At 47.2% G+C, this 13,568-nt stretch overlaps 1 protein-coding gene across 1 annotated transcript in view; it reads left to right on the top strand.

The window, feature by feature from the left end:
- The window catches only part of PRKCZ (protein kinase C, zeta), a 148,295-nt gene that overhangs the window by 115,076 nt on the left and 19,651 nt on the right, over window positions 1-13,568 (top strand). Inside the window, exons 7-10 of the mRNA XM_006871728.1 lie at window positions 572-653; window positions 1,633-1,685; window positions 3,504-3,692; window positions 6,256-6,353. Of these exons, the coding sequence (XP_006871790.1) occupies window positions 572-653; window positions 1,633-1,685; window positions 3,504-3,692; window positions 6,256-6,353 (422 nt within the window). The remainder of the gene's footprint in view (window positions 1-571; window positions 654-1,632; window positions 1,686-3,503; window positions 3,693-6,255; window positions 6,354-13,568) is intronic.

Genomic DNA, 13,568 nt, shown 5'->3' on the forward strand with positions numbered 1-13,568 from the left:
GTATAGAAACAGTATGATTACACAGGTTGTGTACAGGGTGACCATGTAGTATGATGTTAGAAATGGTGTGATTACATGGGTGTGTACAGGGTGACGGTGTGGTGTGATGTTAGAAATGGTGTGATTACATGGGTGTGTACAGAGGTGACCATGTGGTGTGATGTTAGAAATGGTGTGATTACATGGGTGTGTACAGGGTGACTGTGTGGTGTGGTTGTAGAAACAGTAAGGTTACACGGGGTATGTACAGGGTGACCGTGTGTACGGGTATAGAATTGGTGTGATTACACGGGGTGTGTACAGGGTAACCGTGTGTGCGGGTATAGAATTGGTGTAATTACATGGGGTGTGTACAGGGTGACCATGTGTGCGGGTATAGAATTGGTGTGATTACACGGGGTGTGTACAGGGGTGACCGTGTGTTGTGGGGATTAAACAGTGTGATTACATGGGCTGCGAACCAGCGGACCGTGCAGGATGATGTGAGCAATGGTGTGAAGACATGAGAAGTGATTCCTCGGTGTGCACGGGGCTCCCATGGTCGTGCTCTCACGGGCCTTTCTCCCTGCAGGATTCTGTCATGCCTTCCCAGGAACCTCCAGTAGACGACAAGAACGACGGTGTGGACCTGCCCTCCGAGGAGACCGATGGAAGTAGGGTTGCTGCTTCCTTGCCTCTTCTTACTTTGGAGGGTCACTTTGTCCACCTCTCCTTTCTGGTCATCACTTCTCCCAAATCCTGCTGGCTCCACGGGTCCAGGGATGGCTCTCCAGGGCCTCCCTCACCTGAGTGCTCCTGACAGATCCACAGGCAGAGAACGGGCACTTGGGATGGGATGGGTGGGCAGAGGCAGCCTTCCCTGGAGCAGCTGGATACCACCATGGGAGACCCTCTGCAGACTTGGGAGTTTTCGAAGTCCTCGCAGGATGCCTGTCACATTGCCTGGGTGCTGTGGCAAGACCTCCAGTCCCCACTCTGCATGTAGCACTTACGTGTTTCTTGTGTTTTCCTGGGAGGAAAGCTTGATTTTTAACATTAAGGAGCCTTCGGAGAAACTTCAAACACTAGGTGGACTCAAATCCAAGCTTTCACAATTGAAACTGTCTGCTGATGTGTTAGAGCTCTAGCTCTCTTCTGATAGATGTGAGTTCCTGGCCCCTTGGGAGGTGGTTACAGGTTAAGTGAACATAGAAAACTTAGCACAGAACCTTACTCAAAGGAGACTTCAGATAAGCAGCCATCCATCTATTTATCTGTCTGTCTGTCCATCCGTCTATCCATCTAATCACCCATCCACATATTCTTTGATAAAAGGTTGGAAGACTAGACACCAAAATCTTAGGACTGGTTAATTCTGGGTAAGTCCCAGGAGAAACTTGTTACAAATGTGGGTTCCTAGGCCCTGCCTCCAGATGCGTACCCAGGAGCCTGCATTTTTCTATCATACTCTAGCTGAATTGGATGAGTGGGGCTGCTCTGTGGCCTTGCCCTGGGCACTGCTGACTGGACCTGGGCCACTGCATCCTTGTAGAGGGCCAGACATGGCCATCTGAGGCCCACGGAGTCACTGTGTTCTCTGGTCATATTCCTACCAGCACTGTAACATCCCTGTTTTTCCCCTCTCTTCACTAGTTGCTTATATTTCTTCATCCCGGAAACATGACAACCTTAAAGATGATTCTGAGGTGAGTGTGTCAAATAGTTCATCCATATTTCAACTTTCCTCCTCATTCTGGGGCAATGGTGGCAGTTTAAAGGTAGGCTAGTAGGTTAGGGAATGGTGGTGTGGATATCTAGGAGAGAACCTGGTTCTTGGACATTTCATGTTGAAGTTCTTGACGTCTACTACATGCTTAGCAGATAGATGGACCAAGAGTAAGTGATTGTGGCAAGACATAAGCCATTGAGTGTGTGGGTGGTAAGGATACTGTGTTTATTGTACAATTCACAGAGATGCAGACCTGAACGCCGAGGATCAATAGCTGGGTCTTTGTGGCCTTGTGAGTCAAGAGCTGTGGAGCCACCCTGAGCCTTGGGCTCCTCTTCTGTAAAGTTGGGGAACCAACCATATCTTCCTCTGGACCTCTGTGCCATCAATGAGGTCTTGTACATCCATACTAAGTCCCCCAGAGGCTGCTGTACCCAAAGACAACTTGTAGTCTAATTCCTTGATCCTGATCTGATCAGGAGTACATGAGTAGTCTGATAATCTCTCTAGCACCCTCTCCACTCAGTCAGCAGAGCAGACATCCATCTGGCTCTTAATCTGAGGCCTGGCATCTCCACCTGCTCATGCTAATTGAAATGCACAGTTCTAGCACCTGTTACATTCCCACAAAACCTCAGGAAATTCCTCCACCTTGCAGAGACCTTTCCCAAAGTGATTGACTGATGTCACCCTCCAGCCTCTCGGTGTTTCTAATTGGTCCTTCTGTATGTGCCAATAAGGCAGAAAATCCCAGGAATGCAGAATCCATTTTGCTCCACAGATCAGCAGCATATAGCTCCCTCCCTTCGCCCACCACAGAGATCCTTGCCAGGAACCATTTGCAGGAGGGAAGCTGCTGTTTCTAATTGGATCATTTCGCTCTTTCATTATAGATTTCTAATAATACTTGCTCTGGGGTTTAGTAGATCTTTGTAGACATCATCGGGTTATGTTTTGTAATCCCCCGCAGGGGGAGCCCAAGAAGGGGAAGACTGGCCCAGGTGCTCCCATGGTCCAGCCCAGATGACTGGAAATCTCTGGGCCCCCTGGCCATCTCCTTAGCTGGACCTGGGGTCCCTGGGCATTCCATGCCGTTCACAAGGACCACCTGTGACTTGTACCAGACCCACATCAGTAGCAATGAGTAGCTTTTGGGATTGTAGCTCCTTCCGTTCCTTTAGAAGCTCCACTCTTTGATGCTGTTAGGTTAATTCCACTCATGGTGACCTCATGGACAACAGCAGATGAAGCATTGCCTGGTCCTATGTCACTGACCCACTCCAACATTGGGGTTCTTCTGTTAGTCCATGCATGTCACCAGGGCCCTTTCTCATCAACGCTGTCCCTCCGCTTCACCAAACTCATGTCCTCCTCTAGCAATTGATCCCTTGTGGTGACATCTTCAAAGTCAGCAAGGTGGCCACTGTTGTGTTGTGATTCATAGGGTCTTCATGGACTGAGTTTGGGAAGTAGATCACAGGCCTTCCTTCTGAGTCTGGAAGCTCTGCTAGAACAAGTCCACCCTGGGTGATCCTGTTGGTATTGGAGATGATGGTGGCAAAACTTCCATCGTCATAGCAAGATGCCAGCCACCACGGGATGACAAACTGACAGATGGCTGGTGGTCGCACTCTTTATTTCTTCGTTCTATTTCCTTAGTTGGATTGGAGGATGGGGGCTTTAGTAGAGAGTCAACAATCTGAGTGTGGCTTGGAGCCCTGGTTGGTTGGGATGAATGAGGCCTCATTCTCACCAAAATTCCCTTCTCTTTTCTTCTGTTCCTCTCCTTCCCCAGGACCTCAAACCCGTTATTGATGGGATGGATGGAATCAAAATATCTCAGGGGCTCGGGCTACAGGACTTTGACCTTATTAGAGTCATTGGGCGCGGGAGCTACGCCAAAGTCCTCTTGGTGCGGCTGAAAAAGAATGATCAGATCTATGCCATGAAGGTGGTGAAGAAGGAGCTGGTCCATGACGATGAGGTCAGTGCTGTCACTGGGGCGGGAACTTCAGGGGGCTGTGGGGATCCCCACACCTGAAGAAGTCATTCCAAGGCCTCAATAAACACGCAAACCTTCAATAAACACATGTGGATTTTCATGAAATAGATCCGGGCAAGGAGAGTGAAAGTCTTCAATGTTTGCGTTGCCAAGTAAGAGTTGAGTTGGGTGACCGCAACCCTTTGTCATTGTGAAGTTCCTTTGGGCCAGTTGGGACCTGCTTCCTCAGGGACACAGGGGAGGAGAGTGAGATGACAGGAAGGATGCACAGAGGTAGTCCACACGTGGCCCCCACCAGGCTTGACTGCCTTCACAGACAATTCTGTGGATGGACAGGGACTGTGGTAGTAGGTAGCTTCGTGTGAGCAAACTTTCTCGGGCCAGTGTTTTCAGAAGTTGAAATTCGAGTTATACAATCAGTTGTGAATTTGTGGGAGGGAGCCTTAATTCTGGCTTTGTACCTATTTTTCCTTTTAACTGTGGTAAAGTACACACAAAATAAAGCATACCATCTTAACCATCTTAAAGTGTCTACAATCCAGAGGTATTAGGCACATTGTCTCAGTTGTGCAACTGTTTCATCCCCAAAGGGAGATCTCAGACCCATAAAGGGGTCACTCTTCCCTCCACCACCCCCACCCCCAGGCCCTGAAAAGCACCGGTCACTCTCGGGCTCCATGGCTTTACCTGTTCCTGACATACCATATATGTAAAGGGTTCATATAATACGTGAATTCTTTGTGTCTGTCTTCTTTCACTTAGCGTCATGCTTTCGAGGTTCATCCAGATCATAACATGTACTGGAGAACACTCCATTGTCTGGATGGACCACATGGAGTTTATGCCTTCCTCTGTTCATGGACACGTGCATTGTTCCCACCTTTTGGCTCTTGTGACTAGTGTTGCATTGGACATGGATGGACACATATCACGGAGTCCCTGCTGTCGGGGCTCTTGTGTATATACCTGGAATGACGTTGCTGCACATGGTAATTCTGGGTCCGGCAGTTCCTCAAGAAGCTAACCCATCTTCCACAGTGGCTGAACTGGTTTACATTCCTACAAGCACAGCATAGGTTCCAGGCTCTTCCTATCTTTTTCATTTTTGCCGCTCTGGGGATTCTGTGGTATTTCGTTGTGATTTTCAGCTGCATTTCCCACATGACTAATTATTTGAGCATCTTTCCTGTCTGTTTGCTTTGTGTAGTTTTAATCTTATTCTTCACACCTAAAAGCAGTTGTATCTCTTAGGAGCAAAGAAAAACAACTGGTCTATAAATAGCAGTAACAGCTGGAGGTAGGGCACACAGGTGGTAGCATGGAGTCAAGAGCTCTGTGTGTGGCCTGTTGTGTAGTTCCAGATGCCCGGTGGGGATGTAAAGGAGCAGTTGGGTGGTAGCTCAGAGAAACAAACCCAAGGAGAAGGGAGCAAAGATGGAGGTGGTCCGCCTGTGACACTTCCTTAAAGTTTGCTCATGGATTTCCCAAAACCTTTGCAGGAAGACAACACTAATTTAGACGCATCTGTTTCCCTCTCTCTTTTGTTACCTTAAAAAAATGAGAGGGCAGGCCTTGAAAGTTTGTGGGCCATGTCCAGCTCTGCTTTCTGAAGTTGGCACAGAGTCAGTGCAGTGAAATCATGATTTAAAGTTGACTTTTACTTTGTAGCATTTTACCACAATTCTGCATGAATTGAGAGGGAGCCAGCCCTGTCACTTGGAACTAGTGCTCTGGAGATGGGTGTGGGCTTGCCTCCCAGCTTAGCACTCATTAGCTGTGGGACCGCGGGGAATCTGCTTGCCCTCTCCACCATCCGTTTCTTCGTGTCTTAAATGGAGATAGTGATAGTGGCCTCCCAAAGCTATTGTGGGGATGACATGAAGCAGTGCCCTGGGAGAGTCCAGCATGTGGCTAGAGCTGGTGGCGATGGTGATGGATGAGAGTTGGTAGAGATGGTGGTGGTGGTGGTTTGGTAGAGATAATAAAATGATAATGGTGGTGGCGATGAGGTGGCTGATGAGTGATGCTGATGGATGCTGGTGGTGATAGGTTTTGCCAGTGATGGTGATGACAGTGGTGGTCAGGATGATAATGGATGCTGGTGGTGATTGAGAATGGTGATAGAAATGGTGATGCTGCTGCTGCTAATAGATTACGATGATGGAGGTAGAGATTGGTGGTGATGGTGGTGATGGTGTGCAAGGTTACGGTGGTGAATGATAGTGTTGAAAGATTCTGGTGATGGAGGTGGTGATGGTAGTAGTAGGTTATAGTGATGGAGATAATGATGGATGATCTGGTGAAAGAATCTGCTAAAGATCCTGGTGGTAATGGAGGATGGCCGGTGGAGATGATGAGGGTTGTGGAGCAGGTGCCATGTGGCAATAATGGTGGCGGCACATTTCTTCATGGACATTTTCTTTTCCTTTGTTCATTGTCTTCCCACAATCAGAGCTGCAACTTGCCCTCCATTGGTGCCTCCTCCTCCAGGATGCCTTTGAGGGTGTTCAGGAGCCTCATTAGCACGCCCTTGTGTCTATTTCAGGACATCGACTGGGTACAGACAGAGAAGCACGTGTTTGAGCAAGCATCCAGCAACCCCTTCCTGGTCAGCTTACACTCCTGCTTCCAAACAACAAGTCGGTAAGAAAAACGGGGGTCTCTGGGGTTCTGTGAGTTTCTCATTTGAACTGCATGATGCTGAGTCTAACACGAGATGTCAGCTGTACTCCCAAGTGCAATCAGGGGGCTTTTTGGTTCATCAAACTAACTTCGCTGGCATCTTATTAAGTAAATTTCATTCATCAAACCCTAAATTATTTAATTCCGTTGATGAAATATTTACTGAAAGCTTTCTACTGGGTGCAGGTGTTGGCTTAGGTGCTGGGGATGGCATCATGAATGAAAGAGGTACACTTTCTATGCTGACGGAACGCTGCTTCGTGGAAGAAGTTAATAAGTGGTAGCAGTTTCATTTTTAAGTTTTACATAAATTAGAATTCTGTGGCTGATAAAAAGTTTGGAAGACATTGGTCTAGGATATTCGACATATATACTCTGTCTGTCTGTATATATATATACACGGCAGGGGTGGCCATTTGACTTGTCGCTAGCTGCAGCCGTGTGTACAAGAGTCTGAACTGCCCCTGGTCCTGCGCCATCCTCACTACTGGGATGTTTGAGCCCATTGTTGTAACCACTGTGTCAGACCTGCTCGTTGAGGGCTTTCTTTTTCAGCTTGGACTCAATTTAATTAGGTTATTTGAAAATTTTGTGACTGCATTCTGCCCTGACACCACTCCCAGATCTAATCATTTACTAGGGCTTAACTACAGCAGAGGGAAAGGCCCGCAGGATCAAGTCCAGGGGGAACCACATGAGGCTCCAGAGTACTCTCCCCATGAGGTCACGTACCTCATACTAATCCCCCAGCACTGAGTTGTGACCACACATGTGAAGTGCCCACCAGGAGCTCACTGAGACTCAGTGCCCAGGTTCTTGCTGGGGGACCTTCATGTAGACGATCCCAAGAGGAGAGCAGGACCACATTGTTAACCACATTGTTGACACAAAGCCTCTGGTACTTAGGGGAAGTTTTACATCAGTTAGGGACCATAGTGCCCAGGCCTTTCTAAGGGCAGCAGTCTCTGGCTATGGTGTTAGCTCTTTTGCACAGTTCTTAACAGTGAATCAGACCTGCATCTCACACACTTGTACCTCCACTCTCAACCTCTCCTGTTCTTAAGTCCCAGTCTCTTGTCTCACCTGGGATGACCACCTGTCTTCTAGAGCACCTGGAATTAACTAGCCTTTGCCCACTCCTGCGTAGCTTGTGTGCACCATCTTAGTTAAGCACATGGCCACCTTCCCAGTTGCCCACACTGGAAACCTGCATCGCCTCCTTGGCTCACACTGAACCCCACCCACAGCTTCTTAGGAATGTCCAATCCTGAGCTTCCCCTGCTTCTCCACACTAGAACTAAGCCATCTTTCTAAAGCACAGATCTGAAGGGTCTTTCTCCAGCATCAAAAGCCTTTCTGATTAGGTCCCCAGTTGCTTTGGGGATAAGTCCAAGCTTCCTGTGCATGAGCACGGGGGCCTTTTGTGGCCTGGCCCCAGCTTGTCCGCCCTGGGCACCTCTACTCCACCCCAGGCAAAGCCAAGGGGAAAGGCTGGGGACACGCCTAGCCTGTGTCCAGTTCCCCTGTTCAGCCTGCTTCCGACCTTCCCACTTTCTCATGGAATTTGGTCCTTCCTTCACCTCCTTTCCTCCTTACCCGAGGCTACCAGAAATGTCCAACAAAGTCAATGGTTTCCTTTGTTGTGCCAACAACCCCCCCCACCACACACACACACACACACTTCCTCCATGCCTCTGCTTTAGCATCAATCACAGTCTCTTATAATTACAGAAAATGCCTGAGGAAAGGAACCCACCCTAACCCTCACATTTCCCAAAAATGTTGGGTTTTGACCTTCATTTTAGTATATAAATGTTCAGGGATATAGATGTGAAACAGTCGAGCATTGACTCAACTTGACTCCTATCTAAGCTACTTAAGTACAGAGCTTCCTGCATCCGGGCCATCAAAAATGTCCCACCAAGTCACAAGTTCCTAGCTGCAGAAAAACCAGAACTTAAAAAAGAAGAAAGAAAAGAAAAATATGATCATTTAAATATTTAAATGTGATCCCCACCAGCGTAATGACTTAACTGTATTGTTTTTCTAACATGGTGTTTAGAAGGCTCATTAACATTCAACATTCCCATTTGTGGGGCCAGATCCCAGGAAAACTGAAGATACATGTCTGATTTTTTTTTTTAACTGAATCTGTTGGTGATCCCTAGAAGTATATGAACTTAGTTCAGAATATCATGTTTCACAAGCTGTCCTTGTGTATATATTTACATATGTGCCTGTCTCCCCAGCTAGATGCCCTCTTGTTAGAATGAGGTTCTGGACTGAGGATTTTTGTACCCCTGGCATTTGGTTTCATACCTAGCTCTTAGTAGACAGTAGTAGTGATAAAGGATAATTACAAGCAAAACCAAAAATGAATGGTAGACTCATGCCTTTGTACAAATATAAGGAATCCTGGTATGACACTGTAGGATAAGCACTGGACTGTTAACCACAAGGTCAGTAGTTCAAATTCACCATCTACTCCTGGGAAATCCTATACAGGGTCACTAAGAGTCAGAACCGACTCAATAGCACTTAACAACACTTGCTGGTTTTGTGAAGTGCCGTCGTATCAGTTCTGACCCATAACAATGCTGTATAACGTTTCTGAGGATCAGCTGGTGAACTTGAACCGCCAACCTTGCACTTCAAACTGACTTTGCAGTCAGCGCCACACAGGACTCCTAATAACAGTAACAATATACAAATATAAAGTGAATGTGAGTCAGACTATACGTAACTTGTCAATTAGTCCAGGAATTAGTAAGATATTACGGCCAACTCAAAGGAGAGTTCAGAATTGTATAGGAATCTGTAATGAAGTCTTTACAATTCGGTGCAGAACTGGCTGTGGGGGGTATGGGTGGAAAATTTGTTGTTCTTCTGCCTGACAGACTTCATGTGCATGTCCGGGGACAAGACTCATTTGCATTGTTACAAGTATCTACACCTGGCCAAGCTGGGAATCAACTCACAGACAGTGTAAGGGCAGAGCCCATAGAAGCCGAGACTTGTGAACAGGGCTGACCAGGCAGTCTGGTGTCCACTGAAGGCTCCCTGTCCTCCTTCTCATGCACTTCAAAGCCTCTTGAGTCTGTCCTAGCAGTGACAGAGCTAAGGCTCAGGAGCTAACAGCTCAGACCCAAACTCTAGCCCCTTCCCTTAATGAGCTGTTCAACATTGAACAGGCTAACACCTCTGTTCGTCAGTTTCCTCCTCCTCCAAGAAAGAGGAGCAGTATTGCCTACCTCATCGGGTCGCTGGAGGGGATGAATGTGTTAAGACATTTCTAAAAGACTGAGTCTGAACCGTTTACACAGTGAGCTGGAGCTGCCGCAGCTTGTGCTTACATGGGTTCTCTGGTCTTTGAAGAACTAAGCCCGCCCCATTGTGTTTGGGTTCCTGGTGAGGATAACAATCAGCTGTTCCCCAAGTCCAACGCTGGGGGCGCTGTTAAACCATACCCTGAAATCATCACCAACTTCACTGGGGTTTGGTAAGTAAGTACTGTCCCCAGGACCCACATGAGCAGAAGTCGTGAGATGCCATAAGGGGCCAGTTCATCCTTGGAATAGGAATCACTCGGGTGGCCTACCCAGGGGGACTTGGGGAAGCCTGCCCTCGGGTGCTGCCTTTCACAAAGGAAGCTGTTCTTGGAGTGGGTGTACTGCCTCCTTGGCCTCCTCTCCTTGATTGTGATGGTTGTGAAAGGTAATTGCAGTTTAAAGATACGCTCTCTGTACTCATTGGTCCCTGATGAAGCAGCCCTGAGGTTTTGCTACAGCCCGTTGCTAGGGGCCAAATGAACCTCACCCTGTTCTGACTCCACAGCAGGACCCAATACAACAGGAAACCAATTAAACTCATGAGCAGTCCTAGTGGTGTTCATTGGCAATTTTGAATAGGACTCCGATAGATAAAGTGCAAAGTTCCCATATGAGCTTGGCTATTAGGAAAGCCAGTCTGAACAAGGAGAAAAAAATAAAGATTTCTTTTCTTTCTTTAATCATAGTAAATTATATCTAACATACGATTTGCCGTGCTAACCATTTTAAAGTGTACGGTTCCGGGATGTTAATTACATCCACCATGTCGTGCAGCCAGCACCACGGTTTAATTCCAAAGCTTTTTCATCCTAAGATTTCTTTGTCCCTTTCCAGTAGAGTCCAGCGGTGCCCACTGCAGCCAGCCCGCCCACACTCTGGACAGCCATGAGGAATCAGTAATGGGTAGACAACTGGGTACAGGTTGCAAACGAACGGCCTAGTGGGTAATTGTGACAGGGAAATAATTGAGTGGGGTTAGGATCAGGGAGGGGAAGGGCACTGTAGAAGGAGCAGACTCCAGCTGGGAGTCAGAGTAAAGGACAGAGGTGGGATAGCTCAGCCAGAGGAGCCTGTTAGAAGGGCAGTTGGCCCCACTGCCCCTGTGCTTGTCACCCAGGCTGCCTTGGGCATGGAGCGTTCCCTGTGGAACTGAGCTGGGGACTGGACTCTCTCTGTCCTGGTTTCTTCTTCTTCCTCATCAGGGAGACTCTGTCCCTGTGTGGCACCTAGTGAATACCTTTATTCTGTTCCTGTGTGCCCGTCATACTGCCTCTGGCCAACCCCACTAACATATGTGTTCCTGGTGGGGAGGGAACAGGGTCCATCTGCTGCTGCATGAGAAAGGGTGCTTGTGGACCTTCTCCCTGCATCAACTGTGAGGACTGACTCTGACTTTGGGGGCCAACGCCCAACCACAGAAGCTGGCCTTGCTGTCTCTTCTCTGTGTGTGGAAGTGGTATTCTATCCATGGCCCATGTGGAAACCGTGATTTTGTTGTTGAGCCCAAACCTTGGCTTAACAGAGATGGTGTGTGTGTGGAGAATGTATGGGTTTCCTGTGGCTGCTCTAACAAATTGGGTGGCTGATAGCAGAATCATATTCTCTCACAGTTCTGGAGGCCAGAAGTCCAAAGTCAGTATGTCAACCAGACCATGTTGTTGTTTTTAAGTGCCTTCAAGTCGGTTCCAACTCACAGCGACCCTGTATAGGGTTTCCAAGAAGGAGCTGGTGAGTTTGAACTGCCGATTTTGTGGTCCAGTGCTTTCTCCTGCAGCACCATACCAGCACAGGACCATACTCCCTTCTAAAGGCCCTCGGGAAGAATCCTTCCTGGCTTCTTCTAGTTTCTGGTGGCTGTCACGCTTCCTTGGCTTGTGTGGCAACATTGCTCCAAGGCCAGCATCTTCAAATGTCTTCTTTGTTGTGCCTCCACCTGGCCTTCTCCTCTGTGTGTGTCAAATGTCCCCCTGCTTCTCACTCTTATAAGGGCACGTGGCTGCAATTAAGGTATACTTGGATTGTTGTTGTTAAGTACCGTGGAGTCGGTTGCAACTCATAATGACCCTGCACAGGGTTTCCAAGGCTGTAAATATTTACAGGAGCAGAAAGCCTCATCTTTCTCCTGTGGAACTGCTAGTAGTTTCGAACTGCTGACTTTGAGGTCGGCAACCTGACTCGTAACCACTACACTACCAGAGCTCCTTGGATAGAAGGTCAGAAAAGCTCATTCCAGGGGTTAGGACATGGGCATCTCTTTTTGTGGAGTAACCATTCATCCTACTACAGGGACCACAGCCATTTGTTGTTGTAGCTGTTAGTTGTTGTCAAGTTGGCTCTGACTCATCATGACCTTGAGGGCTTCAAAAACTTGAGGGGAAGGGAAAAAAAAGTTCAAGGAAAGATTCTATTATCGTTCAGTTCCATTTCCCATGAACTTTTTGAAGGCCCCTTCCCACGTAGTAGAAGCAAACCTTGTCCAGTCTTGTGCTGTCTTCATGATAGTTGGTGTGGCCAAGCCCACTGGTGAGGACAATTGTGTCAGCTCATCTCATTGAGGACTTCCCAGTTTCCTCCGAGCCCCTGCCAAACATGATGTCCTTTTCTAGCGGTTGGTCTTTGCTGGTGATGTGTCCAAAGCAAGTGAACCCAAGTCTCACCAACCTTGATTCTAAGGAGCATCCTGGCTATATTTCTCCTTCTTATTAAGGCATTTGTTCATTCTTCTGGTCTAGTCAATATTCTTCACCAACACCACAGTTTGAACACATCTGTTCTTCCTCTGCCTTCCTTTTTCATTGTCCAGTGTTTGAATGCATGTGAAGTGATTGAAAAGAATTTAACTTGGGTCGGGCACATGATAGTCATCAAACTTTCAAGAGGTGTTTTACTGTATATTTGTTGCAATACATCAGTTAATGGCTAACTTGCTGTTTACACAGGCAATGATTGTTGACCCAGGTAGAATAAAATGGTGGTTAACTTACTTCAGTGTGTTCTCCATTTATCATGATGGTGTTTGTCAGCCCAGTTATGAGAAGTTTCATTTTCTTCATCTTCAGATGAAGATGCTGAAGGCTGTAGTCTTTGATCATCAGCAGTGCTACAAGTCCTCTTTGTTTTTCAGTAAACAAGATTGTGTCATCTGCATGTCATGTTGTTAGTGAATTTTCCTCCTATCCTGATGCCTCATTCTTCTTAATACAGTCCACCTGTATGGATTCTTTGTTCAGCATATAGATTGAGTAAACATAGTGGAAGGATACAACTTGGACACACACCTTTTCCTATTCTGAAACATGCAGTATATCCCCTTGTTCTGTGTAAATGATTGCTTCTTGATCCAGCTACAGGTTCTGTATGAGAACAATGAAAAGTTCTGGAATTCCAATTCTTTGTAATGTTATACATTGATCCACACCATCAAATGCCTTTGCGTAGTCCAAAAAATACAGGTAAACTTTTTGGTATTCTTTGATTACAGCCGAGACTCATCTAACATCAGCAATGATATCCCTTGTTCCACAGCCTTCCGAATTTGACCTGAACTTATCACAGTTCCTCGTCAGTGTATGACTAGAATCATTTTTGTTTTCTTCAGCAAAATGTTGTTAGCATCACAACCATAAAGGCTGTCAACTTCCGGGAGCATGGGCAGTACAGGTGTGAGGGATAGAGTCGTAGTGTAAGGACCATGGACAGAGTGAAACTGATAGGGTCATGGCATGAGGAATAGGTCAAGAGAACGGAGACATGGCATAAGTAGGATCAGGGATGATGATGAGGGTCACGGTGTGAGGAATAGGGTCATGGTGTGAAGAGTAGGGTCACCATGTGAGGAATAGGATCA

The sequence above is a fragment of the Chrysochloris asiatica genome, unplaced genomic scaffold (genome assembly GCF_000296735.1).
Source record: "Chrysochloris asiatica unplaced genomic scaffold, ChrAsi1.0 scaffold00173, whole genome shotgun sequence".
In the NCBI taxonomy this organism is placed as follows: Eukaryota; Metazoa; Chordata; class Mammalia; order Afrosoricida; family Chrysochloridae; genus Chrysochloris; species Chrysochloris asiatica.